This window comes from Rhinatrema bivittatum, chromosome 3 (genome assembly GCF_901001135.1).
Source record: "Rhinatrema bivittatum chromosome 3, aRhiBiv1.1, whole genome shotgun sequence".
NCBI classification, from domain to species: Eukaryota; Metazoa; Chordata; class Amphibia; order Gymnophiona; family Rhinatrematidae; genus Rhinatrema; species Rhinatrema bivittatum.
The window spans coordinates 560419999-560445869 of record NC_042617.1 but is presented as its reverse complement, the minus strand read 5'-3'; the positions used below and the strand labels follow the sequence as shown (position 1 = coordinate 560445869).

The window sequence follows — 25871 nt, the reverse complement described above, 5'->3', positions numbered from 1 at the left end:
TGGCTATTATCAAAATGAACGTTTTACCACGCTTCTTATATTTCTTTACTACGATTCCCATTAGCCTTCCTGCCCCCTTGCTTAGACAATGGCAGCAATTACTGTGTGGGTTCATCTGGAGGAGACGTCCGCCTAGGGTGGCGAGGTCTATTCTTTATATGCCTAAGAATAGAGGAGGTCTCCATTTGCCTAATTTATTGTGGTATTATTATGCAGCTCAGTTGAGGGCCCTGGTGGCTCTTCATGGAACCCGGGATATCCCTCAGTGGGTGAGGTTTGAACAAGGGTTGGTGGGGAATTTCCCTCTTCAAGCCCTCCCTTGGCATCCCAGGGCCACGTGGGGCGAGTTTGGTTATTACCCATTCGCCCTGCGCACCACACTGCGAATTTGGCACCGCTGGCAAACGGAATTAGTGGGCCCTGAAATGCATTCTTTATCGACCCACTTATTCACTAACACGGTAGTGCCTCAAATTGAACGCCCTTCGGGTCTTAAGGCCTGGCAACGGTCGGGGGTCCTCTATCTCGGTCACATGCTACAGCAGGGATCGCCGCTATCTAGAACGCAACTCAATGACTTACATCCAGGTAGCAATCTGGATTTCTTATTATATGCTAGGATAGCCTCCTTCATACACGCCGGGCTGCGACGTGGCACCCTGCGGACCAAAAACACACTATTCGAGACATTATGTCAACACGCCTCGATTATGAAGGGGATTATATCAAAAATTTATACTATGTTTATTAATAAATCCCTGGTGACTCATAAATATCGGGCACTTTGGGATTTAGATTTCCCGGGTTCCCTGGATGACCATGATTGGGATACCATTTATTCAGTTGCTGGCAAATGTTCCATTTCTGCGGGGTTACAAGAGAATTCATATAAACTGCTTTATAGGTGGCATTATACTCCCCTCACATTGCATAGGTTTTACCCACATATTCCTGACTGCTGCTGGCGACAATGTGGGGCCCAGGGTACTTATCTTCATCTTTGGTGGTTTTGTCCCAAGATTCAGGGTTATTGGCTGGAGGTGATCCAGTGGCTATCTAAGATACTTACGGTCCCCTGTGAGGCGCGACCCTGGCATGTTCTCTTGGGGGTGCCTATGAAAGAATATACTCTCACACACCAGAAACTGCTATTGCAATCCTTTATTGCGGCGCGCACAGAGCTGGCTTTGCATTGGAAACAGGTTAAGATTCCAACGCTTGCTGCAGTGCAACATCGTTTATTTTCCATATATCAATTGAGTAGACTCACTGCCGTTCATCGGAATCGTCTTTCCTCTTTTCAGGCTGTCTGGAGCCCATATAAAAAATGGCTAGATGAATCCATTTCCTCGTAGGCTTAGCTGTTCTAGAAGAGTCCTGATAATACTACTTATGGGTTTCGCCCGCATTTCCCAGTTTCACTTTTCTGTCCCTTTTGCTTATCACTACCCAGTGTGGGGAGGGGAGGGGGGGTGGGGGATGGGAGGTGCATCAAGTTTATTCGCTCTCATGTTCATCTTGTAATTTTGTGTTTGCAGTATGCTTCACATATTTCGTGAGCACTTGCCGGGGCTGCTTTGATTGGCCATTTTGATACTGTTTGTTATTTACTATGCTGTGTCTTCTACTTAGTGGCTACGGCAGTTTGCTGTTAGCTTTCTATTGTATGTTGCTGTTTTCTTATTGAGCTCTGCAACCCAAATAAAAACAGATTATACACAAAAAAAAAAAAAAAGAAATTTTACAGGCAATTAAGTCATTCAAAGCAGATAAGGCTCCAGGTCTGGATGGATACATAGCAAATTTTTATAGGAGATTGCTCTGTCCATGAAGGAAGCGGGTGTAGGTTTGGGTTTAAGTATTCTGAACTCTTGATTTTATGTCACTGACATTATACATTTAATGACAATGTGTTGAGTACATCACAAAGAACAGAAATGTATTGGGCATTTGCTTATTCAAAAAGAAACATTTAAAGAACGGGGGGGGGAAAAGCTGATGTGCACGGAGCAGGAGAGGGACCTTGGGGTGATAGTGTCTAATGATATGAAGTCTGCGAAACAATGCGACAAGGCGATAGCAAAAGCCAGACGAATGCTGGGCTGCATAGAGAGAGGAATATCGAGTAAGAAAAGGGAAGTGATTATTCCCTTGTACAGGTCCTTGGTGAGGCCTCACCTGGAGTACTGTGTTCAGTTCTGGAGACCGTATCTACAAAAAGACAAAGACAAGATGGAAGCGGTACAGAGAAGGGCGACCAAGAAGGTGGAGGATCTTCATCGCATGACGTACGAGGAGAGATTGAAGAATCTAAATATGTACACCCTGGAGGAAAGGAGGAGCAGAGGTGATATGATACAGACTTTCAGATACTTGAAAGGTTTTAATGATCCAAAGACAACGACAAACCTGTTCCATAGGAAAAAAATCAGCAGAACCAGGGGTCACGATTTGAAGCTCCAGGGAGGAAGATTCAGAACCAATGTCAGGAAGTATTTCTTCACGGAGAGGGTGGTGGACGCCTGGAATGCCCTTCCGGAGGATGTGGTGAAGACCAGAACTGTGAAGGACTTCAAAGGGGCGTGGGATAAACACTGTGGATCCATAAAGTCAAGAGGCCGCCAATGAAGAGTGGGTGACTCGCCAGAATGACGGCTACTGCCTGGAGACAATACCCTTATTCAATAAACATACACATGCTTACTGTGACTCCAACATCGCTCTAAGCTTCAACAGCAAGAGGAAATGTGGAAAAATGGATTTACACTCACAAAGAGGGGAGTAGCTGGCTTGTTACGGCGGTTACTACCCCAAACCAAATAAGCCTGATGCTTCACCTTCAATGCATATACAGCATAGTTCTCTGCTTCAACGGCAGGGGAGAAGAAAAAAGGGTTCGCACTCACAAAGTGGGGAGTAGCTGGCTTGTTACGGCGGTTACTACCCCAAACCAATTGTGTCCGATACTTCACTTTCGATGCATATCCAGCATGGCTCTCTGCTTCAACAGCATGGGAGAAGACTGATACATCATGCATTTCCAGCATAGCTCCCTGCTTCAACAGCAGGGGAGAAGAAAAACAACCAATAAGGACTGTATAACAAAGTCTGGGTAAAACAAATAAGCATGGGTGTAGCTTGCTTATTGCGGCGGTTACTACCCCTACTACCCCTAACTAATCAAGCTAGATATTTCAATGGTGGGGGTGGAAGGGAAATAGAACCAAGAGCTAAGAGAAACAGATAAGTATGAGAGAAAAAAACGTGTGAAGCTTGCTGGGCAGACTGGATGGGCCGTTTGGTCTTCTTCTGCCGTCATTTCTATGTTTCTATGTTTCTATATATTCTTTTTTTAAATTGCACAAAAGATTTTTTTTTTAAATGAGTTATTAAAAGGACTTGGGTGAAGGATAGAGGGTTGTAATGATGAGATAGTGTGCTATTTCATATATGGTATCCATTTATGAATTGCCCATGTTCTCTCACACTATTTTCAGCTTTTGAATTTTTTAATAAATGTAGAATGGTACCTGCCATTTTTCCAATATTGTTGCTACGTGATCTTATTGCTATTTTTTGTTTATTGCTAGGGGCAGGCTTTGTACCTAGTATGGTAATATATAGAATGTATCAGTTTGGCAACACCCTTATATGGAGCTGGAGGTGGGGTTTAGAAAATAAATTGCTCTGCAACCTTCTCCAGCTCCTCCCCTCCCCTGCAGGCTGCCTGAAGGGAAAGAGGTGGAACAAGAAGCTAAACTGCTAAGGTTGTCTCTTCGCAGGCGCCACAGATGAGCCACACCCTCCCTCTCTCTGCTTTTAACATAATTCCTACATAAATCTTGCCTCCGTGCTTTAAAAGTAATTCATATATAAACCAGTATCTCTCCTTGCATCAGCAATATATATGTTGCAGGGGCGGTGCTACCATTTCTATTGCCCTCCCTTTGTGGGGGGTTTTTTTTTTTTAACAGAGAATTTTTGTTTTCCCCAATAGCCAATACACATTAGCAACTGAAAACTTGATTTCCAGTCAGCCTGAGCATGTTGTGGATCAGTGAGGTAGTCCGAAGATTTGTCCACTACCCTCCCACTCCACTCCAAACAGGATCCCATTTCCACCCCAACCCAAGCATGCTCCCATTCACACACACAATCCAACCCAAGCAGGCTCCCATTCACACACACACACACACACACACAATCCAACCCAAGCAGGCTCCCATTCACACACACACACACACACACAATCCAACCCAAGCAGGCTCCCATTCGTACACACACACACACAATCCAACCCAAGCAGGCTCCCATTCACACACACACAATAAGCAGGCTCCCATTCACACACACACACACTCCAACCCAAGCAGGCTCCCATTCACACACACACACTATCCAACCCAGGCAGGCTCCCATTCATACACACACACACTATCCAACCCAGGCAGGCTCCCATTCATACACACACACACACACACACACACACACACTATCCAACCCAGGCAGGCTCCCATTCATACACACACACACTATCCAACCCAGGCAGACTCCCATTCACACTCACACACACACACACTATCCAACCCAGGCAGGCTCCCATTCACACTCACACACACACTATCCAACCCAGGCAGGCTCCCATTCACACTCACACACATACACTATCCAACCCAGGCAGGCTCCCATTCATACACACACACACACACTATCCAACCCAGGCAGGCTCCCATCCACACACGCACACACACACACACACACTATCCAACCCAGGCAGGCTCCCATCCACACACGCACACACACACACACACACTATCCAACCCAGGCAGGCTCCCATTCATACACACACACAATCCAACCCAAGCAGGCTCCCATTCATACACACACACAATCCAACCCAAGCAGGCTCCCATTCATACACACACAATCCAACCCAAGCAGGCTCCCATTCATACACACACACAATCCAACCCAAGCAGGCTCCCATTCATACACACACACAATCCAACCCAAGCAGGCTCCCATTCATACACACACACACAATCCAACCCAAGCAGGCTCCCATTCATACACACACACAATCCAGCCCAAGCAGGCTCCCATTCATACACACACACAATCCAGCCCAAGCAGGCTCCCATTCATACACACACACACAATCCAGCCCAAGCAGGCTCCCATTCGTACACACACACACAATCCAGCCCAAGCAGGCTCCCATTCGTACACACACACACAATCCAACCCAAGCAGGCTCCCATTAGTACACACACACACAATCCAACCCAAGCAGGCTCCCATTAGTACACACACACAATCCAACCCAAGCAGGCTCCCATTCGTACACACACACACAATCCAACCCAAGCAGGCTCCCATTCATACACACACACAATCCAACCCAAGCAGGCTCCCATTCACACACACCCCTCCAATCTAGGCAGGCTCCCATTCACACACCCCCTCCAATCTAGGCAGGCTCCCATTCACACCCCCTCCCCCCAAATCTAGGCAGGCTCCCATTCACACACCCCTAATCTAGGCAGGCTCCCATTCTCCCTCCCCCCCCCCAATCTAGACAGGCTCCCATTCTCCCTCCCCCCCCCCCAAATCTAGACAGGCTCCCATTCACCACCCCCCCCCCTATCTAGACAGGCTCCTATTCATCCCCCCCCCCCCCCACAATCTAGACAGGCTCCTATTCATCCTCCCCCCCCCAATCTAGCCAGGCTCCTATTCACCCTCCCCCCCCCAATCTAGACAGGCTCCTATTCATCCTCCCCCCCCCAATCTAGCCAGGCTCCTATTCACCCTCCCCACAATCTAGACAGGCTCCTATTCACCCTCCCCCCCAATCTAGACAGGCTCCCATTCAGATACACACATACTCCAACCCAGGCAGGCTCCCATGCAAACCCCCCTCCCAATCTAGGCAGGCTCCTATTCAGATACATACCATCACCCACCTGCCAAACCCAGGCAGATACCCATTCACACCTCTCTGCGCAACCTAGACTGCTCCCAAGGGGGAGCCCATTCTATAGCTTCTTTTCCTGTGTCGTCGTCCCCCCGCTATTCAAGATTCGCAGGGCTAGCACGTCCTCTTCACTGACCTCGGGAATGAAGAGATCAGCATAGAGCACATGCTAGTTGCACGTTTTGAATACAGGAAGGGCAGGAGAAACGCTCCCTCCCCACCAGCGGCCTCTCTTGTTTCTTCGGCGGCTGCAGGGGCCTCTTTTTCTAGTAAGCGCCTCCCGCCTCCGGGCACACCCGGTAGAGCCGATCCTGCGTTGTTGGATGTGACTAAGAAGTCGCGTACACCTGGCCTCAGCCCACACGGTCCAAAGCGTCGGCGGCACGAAACTCCTCTCTCTCCTACTGCAGCCACTCAAAAGGAGAGCTCGGGCCGGTCACGAGACTGACGTGGCCAATCCGGAGCCTCTTCTTTCCGTTCCAGGAAATCCGCTTCCACGTTTTCTTTTCCCAGAACGCGCTCCCCCCTCTCCCCCCCACCCTCCCCTCTCTTGAACCCCCTCGGCGGCTGTGGGTTGTCTTGTCGCCTCCCCGTCGCGGGTTGCGTTAGTTGCATGGTTTGGCCCCAGCGGAGCCTCCCACTCCGGCTCCTGCCCCCAGGAGCGCCTCCCCCTCTCCTTGGGCTGATTCAGCACTAGCAGCCATGGGGATGCTGCTGCTGACCGCGGGACTCTCCTAGGGGGGGGGGGCACGCGCCGCTCTCCCTTTTCCCCCCTGCATCCCCCGGGGGTGGCTCCCGAGGGACGGACTGCAAGATGGAAGAGACACTGAGGAAACTGCAGAAGGAAGCGTCCGGCAGCAAACATAAAGCGCTGAAGGAGAGCTGCACAGCGGCGATCGGTAAGCGGGGGACCCTGGCGCCTGCCCTACCCCAGTTGTTATCGGTATTTGCATTTTAGGGAAGCCTGGACTGGGGCTAATGTCAAACGCATGGCTGGGATCTTTTCTTAGTGGAGGGTTCTCGCTGGTATTTATTACGTACCTGTAAAGTGTGTGTATGTATATCTGTCTATATATATGTCTTGCGCTCCTATAGAAATACAGATATATTTAGTGCAGTCTCACTGCAAAGCCCTAACCTATTACTTTCTTGGTAATATTTTTTTTTAATTATTTCCAAAGCAGACATTCACTGTTTTCTCTGATTTCTGATGGCAGCGGGATAGAGGCGGTAGTCCATAACCCTGCTATAATCTCTATCGGTCCGCTGGCTTCCCTGCTGAGCTGATCTAGGTCAGGAAACGGACTGCTCTATTCCCTCTTTCATGGAGGGCGGGAGGCAGGTTGGCACAGAGACTCTAGGCTGGCACATGGAGGCTTGCCACTTAGTGTAGCCGCTGGGCAGCATCCTGGAAGACTCGTGTTTTGTCCATTGCGGTGGTTGTTTTGATTCTTGCCCCAACACTATTTAAACGTAATAGTAGTTAGGGCCGCGTACTATGTTTAGGGGAGTAAACTGTCAAGCGAGGGGAGGGGGGTCATCGCCATTCCGCTCGGGATCTGCTGATGGGATATAGCAATGCTGGAGCCAAACCTATTTGCATCCATTCTGTTAACATCTCTTTAAGCAGAATACATCTGTGCTGCAAACTGAGTTGGGGAGAAGTAAATCCTAAAAATAAACTCCATTTAAACGTAAAATGAAGAGCCTGTGTGCAAGAAACCTGTCCCTTTCTGCTGTAGAGGGGACCTTCTTGTCAGAGGGTAAAAGGGTGACAAGAAGTGTTTGGTGTGTACTCAGCTGGATCTGCGACCTGTGAAGGAAGGATGATGTCCCTGGGGTTTGGTGAAACGCTGTAAGAACGGAGGCGTTCAGCTGAGAGTTCCCCTGGCAGGTAGTGTGATACTGCTGGACTCCTGGCTGTGTTAGGAGATTGATGGATAGAGGTGCTGTGGGGTTTGTAAGATAAGTGAATTTGAAAACTTTTTGAGTGTTCTGAATCCCTTAGAGCTTTGAGCTACTAATATGATTTTTAATTTTGATGATTGAGGAATCCATATATGATTGAGGCTCTAGCCCGTTGCCTGACAAAAGGCTTTAGAGCAAGGCTTTTTTGCTTGTAAAATGTTCTGACACCATCTATTTCTAGGTCAGATTAATTCATTGATTTCATATTCTTTCTCTGTTGTTTACTATTTGCTTGGTGAAAGTCCTCAGACGGTGTGGTACTGTGCCATGAGAAGCTGGCATTCCAGCTTGTGTCCTCTCTTCTTCTTGTTGCATTCACCCCCTGTCAGAACTCTTGTTTCTTTCCCTACTACACAGGCCATTTAGCCTGTCATCTCCCAGAGCATTTTGAGGGCCTTGCATTGTGTGATCCGCTGCCTTTCCTGCTAATAGGTTTGCTGCTCTGGATATTTAAGTGATTTCAGACATACGAAATCATGTTTAGAATCTGTGTCCCCGTACTGTGCTGTGTACACACTTGTTGGAGATTAAAAGAACATAAGAACATGCCATACTGGGTCAGACCAAGGGTCCCTCAAGCCCGGCATCCTGTTTCCAGCAGTGGCCAATCCAAGTCACAAGTACCTGGCAAGTACCCAGCTTCAGACTGATTTCAGGCCCTTTTATCAAAAAGGTTTCTTGTATTCTGTACAAGGGCCGAACCATAGAATGTGGCAATAAAGCCCATCATGTAGTTACGGTCTCTGGTACTGATACGCTGACACTGGGGATAAAGTTTCTATGCCCAAGTCCAAAAGCAAAGAAATTTTAAAGCAGCATTGTCTGACTTATCAGGAAGGCTGTTCACCACGTAAGAATGTTGCAGTAATTTTGTTATGGGTTTGTATGTCCAGTTACTGTTGGTGGTAGGACAAGGAAACAGGAAGAGACTGGAGAAAAGGGAGCAAAGAAATGCTAAAACAGAAAGAAAGCAGGAGCAAATCAAAACAAAACATAAACAAAAGCTGAGTCAATTACAAGAAAAATATTCATTTTTCCCCCCTTGATTTCCTAAATGTTTTTAGCTAGTGGACAAGTTGCTGCGGTAGAAGGCTTGCTGGGCAGACTAGATGGACCATTTTGGTCTTTTTCTGCTGACAATAGTATGTTACTGTGTTACCTGGTGCAATGCCTTAGATCCCAGTTGATCTCTGGCTTTCTCTTTACTTCTGTACCACGAGGGATCCTCTATGTTTATCGTAGGCTTTCTTGAATTCTGGCATCTTTTTTTTGTAGTAGATGAGAGCAGGTGTTCATTATAGTCCACCTTATTTTACAGCAAGACCTACTGAAATAGAATCAGCTGCATGTAGAAATTTTAACCTATGGGCAAAAAGAATAGTTGCCCTGGACCTGTATAGCACAGAGCCCAGTGTGCAGCCTGAGATGCACACTGGGCTCTGTGCATCTCAGGCAACAGAAAAAAAAAGACCTCCGTTTCTTGCCGCAGCCCCTCCTCTTCCCTACCCTCCCAGGTAGCCAGCTCTGTTTTTTGTCTGCACATTGCTATTTCTAATTTGTGGTCACTTACTCTGTGACCACTGTGTAGGGATGGGGAAAATTTGTAGAAAACTTGCCCACTAGCTAAAAATATTTAGGAGATCAAGGGGGGAAAAAAATGAATATTTTTCTTGTAATTGACTCGGCTTTTGTTTGTGTTTTGATCTCGCTCCTGCTTTCTTTCTGATTTAGCATTTCTTTGCTGCCTTTTCTCCAGTCTCTTCCTGTTTCCTTGTCCTGCCACCAGCCCTAACTGGACAGGTGTCTTCACTGGCCACCTCTGCTCTGCAGCAGCCTTATCATTTACTTATGGCACACTTTTTTTTATTCCAGCTGGGGAAATCAAAGCGTTTTATCATTAGAGTTCAGTTATATTGTGGTGTCTTACAGTATAAATAGCAGAGCTACAGATTTCAGGGTTTGTGAGCAGTATAAGAGAGCATGGCACTGAGCAGCTGATAAATACAAGAAGTAACATTTTGTACAGGGTACAACAAATCATAAGAATAACCAATGTACAGAGCACAGCAATGTGCAGGAGCAAGGCTGAAATCGTGAGTGGGAGCTTTTAGGCAAAGGCAGTTATTGGTTTGTTCCAAAAGCTGCCTCAAATAGCTAGGTCTTCACTAATTTTCTGGAAGAGATCCCGGACCAGTCTGATATGAGGCGGTAGGGAGTTCCAGAGGATGAGGACAGTTCCTGCAAAAACTCTCTTTCTGGGGTTTGAGGTGCATTTCTTTGGGGGAAGACACTGTTAGACTGGCCTGGGTTGTTGACTGAAGGGGACAGGTGCGCACATATGGGATTAGTGATTTGTAAGGTGTTAGGCCATGGAACATAAGAACATAAGAAATTGCCATGCTGGGTCAGACCAAGGGTCCATCAAGCCCAGCAGCCTGTTTCCAACAGAGGCCAAAAACCAGGCCACAAGAACCTGGCAATTACCCAAACACTAAGAAGATCCCATGCTACTGATGCAATTAATAGCAGTGGCTATTCCCTAAGTGGGGAGGGTATTATAGGTTAGGGTCAGGAGTATGAATATAATGCAGTACTGTGTTGGTAGCCAATATAGGGATTTTTGGGATAGGTGTGCTATGTTCATGATCATACGGGCTGCTGTGTTTGTATCAGTGGTAGGTGGTGGTTCAGGGCATTTGGGATTCCAGCATACAGCACATTGCAGTAGTCCAGGCGAGAGATCACAGTGGCTTGGACGACTGTCGTAAAAGCTGTACTGTCTAGGAGGGGGACAGATGGCAAAGAAGGCAGAGTTGGGGAAAAAGGCAGCTCTGGTCATTCTTGAATCGGAGGTTTGATGGTGAGTTGGGAGTCCAGGATGACTCCTAGGCTCTGGACTTGGGAGCTAGGGGTTAGGGTTGTTCCCTCCAGAACTACTTGTGGGAGGAGATGGCCGGATTCATGTTTTCCCAATTCATAGCATTTCTGTTTTCTTTGGATTCAGGCTCTGTTTATTTTGGCATAGCCAGTAGGTGATTTTTCCAAGGCAGGTATTTAGGCTGGTGATGGCCGTGATGTGATTTGTGTTGAGTGGAATCGGCAGCTGGATATCGTCAGCACAGAAGTGATATTTATTTATTTATTGTATATAGTGTCATTCCAAGTGAAGATCACAAGTGTTTACAAAAGTAACAATCATCCTTTAAGTCATTACATATTATGGTGTAACACATATTGGTATAAAACATACTTTTGTAATATACATTTTGGTATAAGATATACATTGGAAGAACTTAAGTGGGTCATATGAATCTAGGGTGATGTTCTTATATGTCACAAATGAGAATGGGGACAATATGTTAGTAGGATAGGTATTCTGTTTAGTAATTTACATGGTTGTAGGGGAGATGTCATGAGCTACTTTGTTCTCTCATTATTGATATTGTTTTTCTGTTCTTATTAACTCTGCATTCACATAGAATTTAAGTTTAGTTATAAGATCTTGTTGACATAGCATTCTGATAGAATTTGTTAGATTATAAGCAGTTTTAAAAAGCCAAGTTTGTAGTTTGACATTTTCCGTTTTATTCACCATTCCCTTCGTAATAATGCCTAACATTCTGTTTGCTTTTTTGACTGCTGCAGCACACTGAGCTGACGATTTCAATGTATTTAGGCTATGATACCTAGATCTTTTTCCTGGGTGGTAGCTCCTAATATGGAACCTAACATTGTGTAATTATAGCATGGGTTATTTTTCCCTATATGCAACACCTTGCACTTGTCCACATTAAATTTCATCTGCCATTTGGATGCCCAGTCTTCCAGTCTTGCAAGGTCCTCCTGTAATGTATCACAATCCGCTTGTGATTTAACTACTCTGAATAATTTTGTATCATCTGCAAATTTGATCCTCACTAGTTGTATCCCTTTCCAGATCATTTATATATATATTGAAAGGTACTAGACTGGTCAAATTACAGATCCTGAGATACTCCACTGTTTACCTTTTTCCACTGAGAAAATTGACCATTTAATCCTACTCTCTATTTCCTGCTTTTTAACAAGTTTGTAATTCACAAAAGGACATTGCATTCTATCCCATGACTTTTTAGTTTTCTTAGAAGCCTCTCATGAGGGACTTTGTCAAACGCCTTCTGAAAATCCAAATACACTACATCTACCGGGTCATCTTTATCCACATGTTTATTAACCCCTTCAAAAAAATGAAGCAGATTTGTTAGGTAAGGCTTCCCTTGGCTAAATCCAAGCTGGCTGTGTCCCATGTCTATCTAAATGTTTTGTGATTTTATTCTTTATAACAGTTTCCATTATTTGTCCCGGCACTGAAGTCAGACTCACCTGTCTATAGTTTCACGGATCACACCTGGAGCCCTTTTTAAATATTGAAGTTACATTAACCATCCTCCAGTCTTCAGGTACAATGGATTATTTTAATGATAGGTTACAAATTTTTACTAATGGATGTGAAATTTCATTTTTGAGTTCCTTCAGAACCCTGCAGTGCATGCCATCCAGCCCAGGTGATTTGTTACTCTTTAGTTTGTCAGTCTGACCTACTACATCTTCCAGTTCACTGTGATTTGTTTCAGCTCATCTAACTCATCAACCCTGAAAACCATCTCCGGAACAGGTATGGCCCCAACATCCTCATTAGTAAACACAGAAACAAAGAATTCATTTAGTCTTTCCATGATGGCCTTATCTTCCTAAGAGCCCCTTTAACCCCTCTGTCATCTAACAATTGAACCGACTGCCTCGCAGGTTTCCTACTTCGGATATATTTAAAACATTTTTATTATGAGTTTTTGTCTCTATTGCCAATTTCATTTCAAATTCTGACTTGGCCTATCTTATCAATGTTTTACACTTGACATTGCTTATGCTTTTTCCTATTTTCTTCAAATGGATCTTACTTCCAATTTTTTAAGGCTCTTTTTTTTGGCTAAAATAGCCTCTTTCACTTTACTGTTTAACTATGCCAGTAATCCTTTGGCCTTCCTTCCACCTTCCTTAATGCATGGAATACACCTGAACTGCGCTGCTAAGGTGGTATTTTTATAAACTTTCCATGCCTAGATATACACTTTTAACCTTTGTAGCTGCACCTTTCAGTTTTTTTTCTGCCTCATTTTTTCAAAGTTTCCCTTTTGAAAATTTAATGTTAGAGCTTTAGATTTACATATTTTCCCCCTTCCAGTCATTAGTTCAGATTTGATCATGTTATGATCACTAGTGTCAAGTGGCCCCACCACCGTTACCTCTCTCACCAAATCCTGCGTTCAACTAAGAATTAGATTTAAAATAGCTCCCTTTCTCATCAGTTCCTGAACTAATTGCTCCATGAAGCAGTCATTTATTTCATCCAGGAACTTTATGCCTTTAGTATGTCCTGATGTTACATTTACTCAGTCAATATTGGAGTAATTGAAGTCTCCTATTATTACTGCACTTTCAAATTGGTTAGCTTTCCTGATTTCTCTTAGCATTTCATTGTCCGTCTCATCATTTTGGCCAGGAAGATGGTAGTATACTCCTATCACTATACTCTTACACAACACATTTCTACCCATATAGATTCAACTGTCTTTGTATCAGAGTATGATATGTGATGCGGTCTTTGATAAGGTGTCTTGGGGAGGGCCATGTAGATATTGAAAAGGGTAGGTGATAGGATGGATCCCTGTGGACCCCACGGGGTAGTTCTATGGTTTTGGAAGAGCTGTTCCTAATTCTACAGCTTGTAGGTCTTGTAGGTGTGGCCGGACCTCCAGTCCACCACTAAGTGTACCTAGGTTTCAGTCTAGATATTTCAATTCTAACAATGAGCCAGCCCACCCCCCCATCAGTCCTTCCCATCTGGAGGGCTGTTGTTGGAAGCCTCAACCCTGTATAACCCATTCATTTTGTCCTTCAGGGTGTGATAATGAGCAGGAAAGATGTTTGGGTTTTCCTCCCTGGTGAGGCCTCATCAGGCTTTTGCTTTTTGAAGAGGACCTTCACTGTGCAATCCCTACTAGAGTTTCTCTCTGTTTCTGAGTTGCCGTAAGATAGACTTTTTGCTGGAACCCCTGTGGGACTCCCATTCCAGGACTGAAGACCATTGAGCCCATTCACTCCCTGAATGTTTTGAAGCACCTGCGACATGCTGGGCAGCATGAGATGTCTGATGGCCAGAAGATGTCTGTTTTTGAGAAGAGACTATGTTTAAACCTTGCTCCTTTGGGGAAGATCATCCTCGCTGGCAGGACCCAAAGGACAGGGGCTGAAGATCAGTGAGACCATTCACCCCTTGAATGTGGCAAGCACCTGTGATAGTAAAACACTAGTCGAGGAAGGTTTTGGATTAAGGAAGTATTTTTCTCTTTTGATGAGGTTTTCAAGCCAGCCCTTTTCACTAGGAACCAGGCTGGTATAGCAGGTTCTCGATCCTTAAGACTTTTCAGCATGAGGAATCACCATTTAAAACAACTAAGGAGACAAAATAAGACCTATATGGGACCAGGACACAGGGTTGGGTGCTCGGGAATGAGCTGAAGGCTCGGATAGGACTGTGGTTTGTTTTTTTTTTTTTGTGTTTTCGAGGGGACTCCTTCAGTAGGATTCCTGTTAGGTCTCTGGGAGAGTTTTTGTGCATTTAAATAACACCATGGGAAGCTCTGCCCAGGTACCTACTCAGAATAGAAACCCATATCTGTACCAAATTCAGCTATAACTTCATAGTTATGGATAAAATGGACTTAATTTTGACTTTTTTAACAAATCAGTAAACTTATAATTTAACACCCAGTGCCTTGTCCTGCCTGGTTTGTCCCAGCATCTCTCCTCTTGGGATGCTACAGCTATCGCCACAAATAGGGATTAACACTCCACTGCCCGGGCTGTAGGTGACCGCTTTCCCCCATAAAAAGAATCCCCCTCTGAAATGGAAGATTACAAGCCATGGGAGGAACGATAGCCAGGGAAGCCCTGAACATATAAAATGTTGTGACTAAATATCCTACTAAGGGTTACATAATGCAGGGCTCATGACTCCTGTATTGCTTAGTCGGGAGATGAGAATGTTGTGATCAACTATATTGAAGGCTGCTGATAAGTTAAGGAGTATTTGTAGGGCTTGTTGCACATGGTTCAGGTGATGCAGAATTCATCCACCAGGCTTACAAGTATTGTTTTCATGCTGTGATGAGGTCAGAATCTCGATTGATGGGGTTTTATGTGTTAGGGCTGTGTAGGTGGTCAGAGAGATGCATTTGGGCTGCATTCTCACTGATTTTGTTTAAGAAAGGTAGGTTAGAGACCGGTGGTGGTAGTTCAGGTCATTTGAGTCAAGATTGTGTTTCTTGAGAGTAGGTCAGGCTATTGCTTTTTGTAGGTATTTTGGGAAGTGAGCTTCAATGTGTCAGGTATTTGTTATGTTTTGGACGCAGTGTACAAGGCCAGATTTGGCTTGCTTGAGGGGCCACGATAGACAAAGGTCTTCTAGGCTCTGATGGTGGAGCGTATGGAATCGACAGCTTCTCGCAGCTGAATAAAAGTTGTGAGTGAGAGTGGTAGGGGCAGTTACTGTTCTTGTGCTGGATTATCTGTCTGTGTCTTATCTAATTTGGACTAGAGACGTAATCTTTTAGGTGAAAAATAAGGCCAGTTTGTTAAATTGGGCCTTGATTGTGAGAGCTTGTTTACGGTTTGGAACAGTTTTCTGGGTGAGTTTTCCACTTGGTTGATTATTCTGATGTAGCAGTGTATTTTTTCCTTTGTGATGGTGTTGCGGTCTGTTGTCTGGTGCATTCAGTTTTGTCCATGTGGTATTTTGTCTTTTGCCATTTACATTCTATTTTTATGCCTTTTTTCTTTTTAGTTTTTAGGGCAGTCGTGAAGCAGGGAGTGGATTTGGGATTTTTTGCTGTGAGTGGTTTTCCAGGGAGTGATTTCATCATGGCTAACTTGAGATCTGTATTCCAGCTTTCAACCAGGGTAACCATGGTGGGAGCTTTAGAGGTGATGAGGTGCTTCGTGTACCTCATCAGAAGCACGTAAGAAGCACTAGGGGTTTGTGTGAGATGTTAGTTGGACTGGTCTTCAAGCAGTTTCTAGATTCACTTTTTGGAGTGAGAGCGGGTGAATTTCAAAGAGGATCTGGTAGAGGTCCATCCAGGAGAGCCAGGTGGTCTGAAAGTTTTCAGTTGCAAATTTTTGTATTAGGTCCAATGTATATCCTAATTTGTCGGTTGGTTCAGAGATCAGTTGGATCAGACCCAGAGTTTCAAATGTGGCTAGGTTAGACTCATCAACATGAATGTTGAAGTCTCCTAGGATCAACGTTCTTGGGTAGTTGTCGGAGGTTGTGCAGGGTTTTAATTGTACTGGATGGTGAGCAGTATACCAGGAGGATCCCCTGTCTGGGGCGGGCATTCACCTGTAAGGAGCAACTCCATCCTCTTTATCATTTTAGTCGCCTTTCTCTGTACCTTCTTCATTGCAACTAAATCTTTCTTGAGATGCAGCGACCAGAATTGTACACAGTATTCAAGGTGTGGTCTCACCATGGAGCGATTATAGAGGCATTATGACATGTTCTGTCCCCAGCAGTGGGTACATTTTGGTATCTGTATATTCATTGCAGTTTAACTGTGCCTAGTACAGTCCTTATTTGTAACCCATGATAAAAGTCTGTGAGCCCTGCCTTTAAGGGGAGTCTTGCCTTTTAAGAGAAACTCCCTCCCCCCCCCCCCCCCCCGCTTCTCTCATTGGGAAGGGTCTGCATGCCCTCTCAATCTAACTTTCTTCTTAAGTGACTTATTAGCTCAAGGAACTGCCCTTCATGCCCCCCCCCCCCCCCCACATCACATGGATCCTAGGCTCGCTACCATTGGATCTCGCCCTCTAGCCCCAGCTTGCTGGGATGTTTTCTGTAATCACTTTCCAAGACTGTTAGTCAGTTTCAAGCATGCTGCCTAAAGGCCAGAAGTACCTGCAGCTCCTGAAATACAATTAGCTTTTTTTACATCTCTTCTCACCGCTTTAATTCTAAAGACCAATCAGCTTCAGAACTTTGTCTTCTCACCCTGAATCCTAAGAAACTCCATCTCCCTTCTCCTGCCTATCTCCAGCTACAAAGATCTCTGCTAGAAGCATATGCGTTTGGAAGCAACAATTGTGAGTAATGGAAAATTATCTGTACAATAAATGATTTCAAACTTAAAAGATTTTTGTCCTGAGGACGGATTAAGAGGGGAAGTATCTATCTGGATGAGGGAAATTCATATATTTCTTATTGAGCCAGCACATGATATCCTCTGTTTTATTCACCATTCCCTTCCTAATAATTCTTAACATTGTTTGCTTTTTTGACTGCCACAACACACTGAGCTGACAATTTCAAAGTAGTATCCACTATGACGCCTAGATCTTTTTCCTGGGTGGTAGCTCCTAATATGGAACCTAACATCGTGCAACTACAGCATGGGTTATTTTTCCCTATATGAATCACCTTGCACTTATCCACATTAAATTTCATCTGCCATTTGGATGCCCAATTTTCCAGTCTCACAAGGTCCTCCTGCAATTTATCACAATCGTCTGTGATTTAACTACTCTGAATAATTTTGTATAAGAACATGCCATGCTGGGTCAGATCAAGGGTCCATCAAGCCCAGCATCCTGTTTCCAACAGTGGCCAATCCAGGCCATAAGAACCTGGCAAGTACCCAAAAGCTAAGTCTATTCCATGCTACTATTGAGAGTAATAGCAGTGGCTATTTTATTTAATTATTTAATTATTTTTAATTTTTATATACCAATGTTCCTGTATAGAATACATATCGCACCGGTTTACAGAGAACTGAATTGTTGCCCCAGGGGCGGATACATTGGAACAAGGTTGATACGAACTTACAGTGAACAAGAGGGATGCAATTAAAAACATGATAGCTAACATGACTGGTACAGTTAAACATATTTACAATGACATATTTACAGTGGTATAAGTGGAAGAACGGCTATGAAGCACCTTTCATCGGACCTTAACCCTCCGGGAATGCCTGGCTGAATAGCCATGTTTTTAGTTTCTTTTTGAAAACCAGAGGGCAGGGTTCTTGGCGGAGGTCCGGTGGGAGCAGGTTCCAAAGGGGAGGACCCGCTGTGGAGAGGGCGCATTTCCTTAGTGAGGTTTTGGCCGGCTGGGTGTGCAGCATGTCCTTGTATGCTCTTCTGATGGGTCTTTTAGAAGTGTGTGGCTGCAGTTGGAAGGTTAGGTTGAGGGGGGAAATGTTGTGTAGAGCCTTGTGGATCATCATGAGGGCTTTAAAGAGTATCCTGAATTTAATTGGCAGCCAGTGAAGGTTCTGAAGGATAGGGGTGATGTGTTCCCTTTTGTTGGTGTTTGTGAGGATCCTAGCAGTCTCGTTCTGGACCATCTGAAGTGGTTTAATTGTGTTAGCGGGTAGGCCCAGAAGGAGTGAGTTGCAGTAATCCAATTTCGGAAGGATGATAGATTGTAGTACCAAGCGGAAATCTCGGAGGTGAAGGAGTGGTTTTAATTTTTTTAATACTTGCAATTTGAAAAAGCATTCCTTGGTGGTGGTGTTTACGAATTTGTTTTTGTTGATTGTCGAGCAGCACACCAAGGTCTCTTAAATGCGGAGTATGGTCAATTGATGTATTGGAGAGTTGGGAAGAAATTGGGGGGTTGAGAGGAATGCAGTTGTCCGGAGCTATTAGGAGGAATTCGGTCTTGTTGGTGTTAAGGACGAGGTTGAGGCTGTTGAGTAGGTTGTTGATTGCTAAGAGGCAGCTGTTCCAATGGGACCATGTTTTGTGGAGTGACTCTGAGATGGGGATGAGGATCTGTATGTCATCCGCGTATAGGAAGTGCGTTAGCTTGAGGTTGGTGAGTAGATGGCAGAGTGGGAGGAGGTAAATATTGAATAGGGTGGGTGACAGGGATGATCCTTGGGGTACCCCCATTTTAGATCTGATTGGGTGTGATTCTTTGTTATTGATCCTTACCTTGTAAAACCTGTTTTCAAGGAAGGATTTGAACCAGTTGAAAGCAGATCCTGTGATGCCAATGTCTGCTAGTCGCTGTAGTAGGGTCGTGTGGTTCATGGTATCGAATGCTGCGGATAGATCCAGAAGTGCGAGTAGGAATGGTTGACCTTTTTCCAGGTTTAGGAGGATGGTGTCCGAGAGAGAGGCTAGTAATGATTCAGTGTTCAGGGCCTTCCGGAATCCGAATTGAGTTGGAGTGAGGATGTCATTTTCTTCGAGGTATTCGGATAGTTGTCTGTTTACTATCTTCTCCATGAGTTTGGCGATCATAGGAAGGTTAGCTATGGGGCGGAAGTTGGCTGGGTCTGAGGGTGGAAGCTTAACAGAGGTTTAAGCATCGCAGTCTTGAGTTGGTCTGGGACATGTCCTTGAGACAGTGAGCAGTTTATGATGTCTGCAACTGGCTTGGCGATGATATTTGGAATGGAGAAAAGCAGGTTGGACGGTATGTGGTCTGAAGGGTGAGATGAGGGTTTCAGCTTCTTAAGGATGTTTTCTATCTCTAAGGAAGATGTCAATTCGAAGGTATCTAAGGTTGAATTTTTTTGATGGAAGATTGAATGCGAGAGTTGAGAGCCGGTGGGGAATGGAGAAGTAGGCGAAGGCGAGGGCCCCGTGAGGGGTGCGACGAGGGTGGAAATTTTTTTTCTCAAAGTAGTCTGCCAGTTCATTGGCCTTGTTGGTAGCTTGGTCGTCTGGGATGAGGGGTGTAGCCGGTTTTGTGAGGGCTGATACGTAGGAAAATACTGCTCTGGAGTCAAAGATAAAGTGATGGATCTTTTTAGAGAAGAATTCTTTCTTAGTTCTATTGATGACATTTCTGTAGACGTTTAGGCAGGATTTGTAGGCAGAAAGGGTTGTTGTGGAGGGGTTTTTACGCCACCTGTGTTCTTTACATCTAAGCTCCTGTTTAAGCGACTTTAGTTCAGGAGTGAACCAGGGTTTCCTGTTGTCCTTATCCGGGTGAAGTGTTTTTGTGGTCATGGGGCACACTCAGTCTGCTACTTTGTTAGTGATGTTAATCCAAGATGAGGTGGCAGTGTTGGCGTCAAAGAGGTCGAGGTGAACTAATTCCTTGGAGTTATGCGTGCTAAGGAGTTCTCCGGAGCAGGGTTTCCTGACAGTTACTGAAGTTAAATGGATTGCCTGGGGAGGGTGTTCCTTGATCTCTAGGACAGTAGAGATGACTTGGTGGTCCGACCACGGGACTGGTGAGCATGTTGGGTTAGTATGGGGCGATATTCCCTCATTTATGAAAATAAGGTCTAAAGTGTGTCCTGCTTTGTGAGTAGGATTGTTGACAATTTGTCTGAATCCCATATGGTTGAGTGTGGAGAGTATGGTTTCGCAATTCATCGAGCGTGGCTGAGCGTTAACATGCAGGTTAAAGTCTCCCATCAGGATGACTGGTTTTTCGGCATTAAGGTGTTTTGCGGCGAGTTCGATGATGAGGGAGGGGTCTGCTTCAAGAATTCCTGGTGGCGCGTAGATTAGTCCGATTTGGAGGTATTTTGATTTAAAGAGGGCAAATTCCAGGTTGGATGAGGTATTTGCGAGCTGTAGGGTTAGACTTAACCCTTTTTTGGCTGCCAGGAGCAACCCTCCTCCCCTTTTTTTGAGCCTGGGAATAGAGAGGAGGTCATAGGCCTGAGTGGGGAGCTGATTTATTAATACTGTGTCTGAGGTTTTCAACCAGGTTTCTGTGATAGCACAGATGTCTGGTTTGGTTTCTGAAAGGAAGTCGTTGAGAATGTGCGTTTTCCTGGTGATGGATTGCTCGTTGAATAATGTCAGTGAGAATAGTGCAAGGCCAAGAATTTGTGTGACTGGAGATATCATGATGGGAATGAGCCTCTGTTGGCGATTAGGTGAGTGAGTATAAGAATTCGGAGGTCTCGTCAGGTGGTTGTAAATTATGGGAATGGTGAAGGAACGCATCCTGGCGACAAAGTGAGTGTTGAGAATCAGGCAGAGGGAGCAGGAAAGAAGGAAAGGAGGCGCCGGCACCTGCTGGTAAGGGGTGAGGTCAAGCTGCGCTGAGCCTGCGAATCGGTTTCCACCAGACCTGGCCAGGAGTTAGATCCGGAGGAGAGTAGAGTGCTAGATGAAGGATTAGACTGAGAAGCTGCAGGGTGAGTGCAGAATAGGGTAGAGCTGAGCAGGTGGGGACTGAGGCTATAGTGGGTGGGGTTGAAGGCTAAGCAGAAATGCTTACTTGCTTGTTGAGGCGCGAGGGGGTTGCTATTAATTAAGTCAACATAATTAATAGCAGGTAATGGACTTCTCCTCCAAGAACTTATCCAATCCTTTTTTAAACACAGCTATACTAACTGCACTAACCACATTATCTGCAAATTTGATTACTTCACTTGTCATATTCCTTGCCAGATCATTTATAAATATATTGAAAAGCACCGGTCCAAGTACAGATCCCTGAGGCACTCCACTCTTTATCCTTTTCCATTGAGAAAATTGCCCATTTAATCCTACTCTCTTCCTATCTTTTAGCCAGTTTGTAATCTATGAGAGGACATTGCCATCTATCCCATGACTTTTTACTTTTCTTAGAATCCTCTCATGAGGAACTTTGTCAAACGCCTTCTGAAAATCCAAATACACTACATCCACCGGTTTATCTATATTTACATGTTTTATTAACCACTTCAAAAAAGCGAAGCAGATTTGTGAGGCAAGGCAGGCCTTGGGTAAAGTCATGCTGACTTTGTACTCGCCTTTCTGTTCTCAGGAGTAGTAAGGGTATAGGGTTAATCTGTAGGGGGTGGTGTGAATTTTGGGGCACACTGGGCAACTTTGTGGGTTTCTTCTGCACCCTCAGAATAAGCATGAAGGGGTGCACAAAGAGGCATGCCCTTTGGGGGTCTGACCCACTTATGGCATGGCCTTTTCAGCCAGTGGCTACTAGGCCCTCCTCCTTGATGACTTGGAGGGGGGCAGGATAAAGGAGGAGAGTCTTCCTGGTGGCAGCAGCAGAAGAGTTGGAGGGGACCTCAATGGTGGGTGGCCTCTACTTAGACTTGAGTCTGGTAGTGCCGAGAGGGCTGCATGGTGTCCAGCGCGGCCATTTCAACCAGTGGCTGCTAGGACCACCTTGATGACCTAGCTGGGGGGGGGGGGGGGGAGTAGGGGGCAGGGAATGAAGGACTGAAGAGTTAGTGTGGGCAGGGAGGACGAGTCCGGTAATGCTGAGAGGGCTATGTGGTGTCTGGCCTGGCCTTTCTGATGACTTTAGCAAATATGATTCTCGAGGGTTGTGCTTATCCCTGGGGGCTTTTTAGTGATGGTTATACTATTCCTATAAGGTGCATACTATTTGATTTTTGATTAAGGCAAACCTGGAATGTTGTGGTCAGTTTGAGTGCAGAGATCCTCTGGTTACTCGCTCACAGCTTTGCACTGATACCTTTTGTTTTATTTGTGCAGGTGTGGTTATTTACTTAATGTCTATGGCCTCTTTTCTACCTCTGTACCTTTCATTCAGCCAGCACAGTTCTAATTAAGCATGACTTTTCTTCCTGATCTACATAGTGAGAACAGCAGAACGGAGGAAGACTTAGGATTTTAGGCCCTGAAGACATTGGGGTTGGGGAACGCCTTTTTCCTTCTCGGCTTGATCTGGCTTTTTAGATGCATCCTTTTTCAAGACTGAAATACTGTAACCCAGCCACTAATATCAGCTAGAGTAGCAGGCTGGAGTCCTCCTTGTCTAGGAACTATGTGTACGACTTCTGCAACACTTCCAGCCTGAGGCGCAAGAGAGAAAAGTTGCTGTTAAACCAAGGTCTCCTTGGTGTAGGTGCAGGTAATATCATACGCTGCACTACTTAGCTGGCCTCTTTTTGCCAACCTCAGTAAATTTAATAATAATAAATTTATTTTTTATCATATCTTACCACCATTGATGTTCAAAGCCTGTCACAGGATGGATAATGAAACAAATACAATCAACAGCCAATTAAAAATCATAAACACAAAAATAATAAAATGACAACAATTATACAAAATCAGCAAAAAAATTACAACTGTCTAAATTCACCTCTTTCCTTCTGTCAAACCTTCAGAAATCCTATAAATGGGCTGCTGCACACTCCGCATTTTCAGATTTATAAAGCCCCACCCAGTCACAGAAATATGGAAGAAAATTGTGAGAATACCCAAAGCTCCTGCCAGCTCAATAGCAACATTCCATTTATGCCTTGTCTTTGGATCCTGGTGAAAGACCTGAGGATGTTTTTGTAACTGACGTACTTCCAGATGGATGACACAACACACAAAAATACTTTCTTTTTTTAAAGTAGCTAGTAACCTTGGCTTTCAAGGAGAGATTAACCAGATGGGCCTTTTGAGCAGATCTGAAGGGTTGCGTGCATGTATACCTGGCCAAGCCCTCCCACATCAGGCCCCAGTTATACAAGGCATTAAATATCCAGATGGATTTCAAGATAATCCTAAATTCACAGTGCAGCTATTTCAGCATTGGATTGATTTGGTTGCAATGTTTGCAACCCCCTAGCAGTCTGGCAGCAGTATTTTTGAATTAGCCGAAGCTTTCTGGCCTTTGTTTTTCTGTAGAGGCCAAATACAAACTGTTAATTTCTCCAGACTAGACTATTGTTAATGCCTGGATCAAGTCGCAAGATGGTGAGTAAGAAAGCGCAGAGCTGGCAGATCATCAGACGATGAAGGAAAGCTGTCTTAACCACAGTAGAAATCCTCATAGTCCATAGAAAGATGGGAATCTAAATGGGCTCTTAGACATTTTGTTGCACTGGAGGTGGTCCCTTGGCCTGGTGCAGGATTGGTACGGCCCTCTGGTTGGACCCAGAGAGCGCCTGCCACCAGGAGGCGGAGCACACAAGGATACAGAGGCTAACTGGAGCTTCGCCAATAGCAATCCGGGGTTTCCGCAGGTTGAGCCCTTGGGTACCTGGACCGCCTGGACTTAGGTGGGCCTCGGAGGATCTCCCAGAGAGATAGCGGAGAGGTGTGCCCACCACGAATAAAGGTGCGTGGCTGGTGATTAGATGGACTAGACCTGGACAGAAATCATCAGAGACGTCAGGAAGGAGACAAGATATGAAGGTCCTCCGGGCGAGATAGGCAGCGCCTATAGGTCTAGTCAGAGGAAGGCCAACGGCAGCGTCTGAACAGGCTCGTCTGATGGTCACAGGAGCAAACAAAGTATCTGAGTGGAGCGCAGGGGTCAAAGCCAGGGTATCCGTCCAAGGGTGGTCAGCCAAAGCAAGGGTCATTTCCAAGATCAGTCCGTACGTAGTCAAGGCAAGCAGAGGTTGGTTCCAGGCAGCGGTCAACGTGATCAGGCAAACAGAGGTCAGGTCTAGGCAGCAATCAAACGTGGTCAGGCAAGTAGAGGTCAGTACCGTGAATCAGTCCGAGAAGGTACTACAGAAGAGGAACGTGGAGCAGGAATCAGGACAGATGCTGGGACACAGAGAGGACCACAGGAACGCAGGAACATAGGAACAGAGACTGGATCAAGGAACAAGAAGCAAAAGACAGCAACTAGCTACACCGGTGGTGTCGACCCGTTTGCCAAGGCGAAGTTCTCGGGACAGGGCCTCGCCTTATATATCAGGGCTACGTGATGTCATCAACGGGCGCCGCAGACCGGTTTCCCGCACTGGGCCCTTTAAAGGGCAGAGTGATCCGCGCGCACCTAGGGGCAGGGCCGACGCTGAGGAGGACGCCGAGCCCCGGCTTGAGAAGCGCTGTAAGTCGGAAGGTCCCGACGGGCCTGGGAACGCCGCGGGCGAGAGGAGCTGGCTGCGGCTGCGAGGGAAGACGGAGTGGGGTGAGCAGGCCTGGCCGCGGCACTAGCGCGGCCGGGACGCGCAACACTTTTCACCTGATTTTTAATTTTAGTTCTCGCAAATTCCTGCTTGGATTCTGCTGGTATCTCCTGATCACCCACACAACTTCAGTGCATGTTCTCACCACGATCCAAACAAAGGGAAGAAAATTTCACCTATGGCTGCTCCCTCCAAATTTAATTTACGTATTTTTCTTAATTTTAGGAATAACAGAATAAGGGATTTCGGAAATGGATGCTCTTCTTGGGTAAAAGTGGCAAGCCCCTGGTTGGTGGAAATGTAAAATAAAGAATCTGTCCCAGCCTCCGGGCACCCCAGGATGCAAAATGTACCCATAATGGAGGCGAAATGCCCAATCCAGAATGAAAGGAGGGCTCCCCTCTGCGGAACGGACGCTGCTTCTGACGTGGGAACTTCCCTGAAGCTGGATTGGAATATGCCATTCTACTTCATCACGGAAGATCCTTTTTGGAGAACTCCGCTACTTTATGAGGCAGTTTTCAATCCGACTCTATAGGGACAAAGTCTGCACATGTTGTTTTTAACTTGACTTTTCCACCGATTTTCAAAGCAAAAGTACACACTGGCATTTTTTTTTGTTTTGAATGAAAACAGTGCACGTAGATTGAAAATGCACTCTAGGAGCGTTAATTCCCTCCCCTGACCTAAACACATACCCCTGTAATGCGGCTAAAAGTAAGAGCGCTGTGCAGCAGCACATGTACTTCTGATCGCATGGATGGGAGGAGAGGTTCCCCCCCCCCCCCCCCCCCCCCAGACAGTTGATATTAATGCTTTAAAAATTGTCCTTTATGGGTCAGAGTAGTCTGAGTGCCACCAGAAAAAAAGGCTTTTTTCTACTTTTGAATTTGTCAGCTGCTTTTTAATTATTATTTTTGTAGGATGCTCCCTGGGGCATAGTTGAAATCAGCTGTGAGTGTCTTGCATATACCCCAGGGAGCCCTTTTCCATCTCTTACAATAACCCTGGAGGAATTCTGGATG

At 45.5% G+C, this 25871-nt stretch overlaps 1 protein-coding gene across 2 annotated transcripts in view; it reads left to right on the top strand.

Annotated features, from left to right (window-relative positions):
• Nucleotides 1-6372: 6372 nt before the first annotated feature.
• The window catches only part of ARFGEF3 (ARFGEF family member 3), a 301053-nt gene continuing 281554 nt past the window's right edge, over nucleotides 6373-25871 (top strand). For both annotated transcript variants that reach the window (XM_029596476.1, XM_029596474.1), the window contains exon 1: nucleotides 6373-6876. In XM_029596476.1, the coding sequence (XP_029452336.1) occupies nucleotides 6792-6876 (85 nt within the window). In that variant the 5' untranslated portion in view covers nucleotides 6373-6791. The remainder of the gene's footprint in view (nucleotides 6877-25871) is intronic.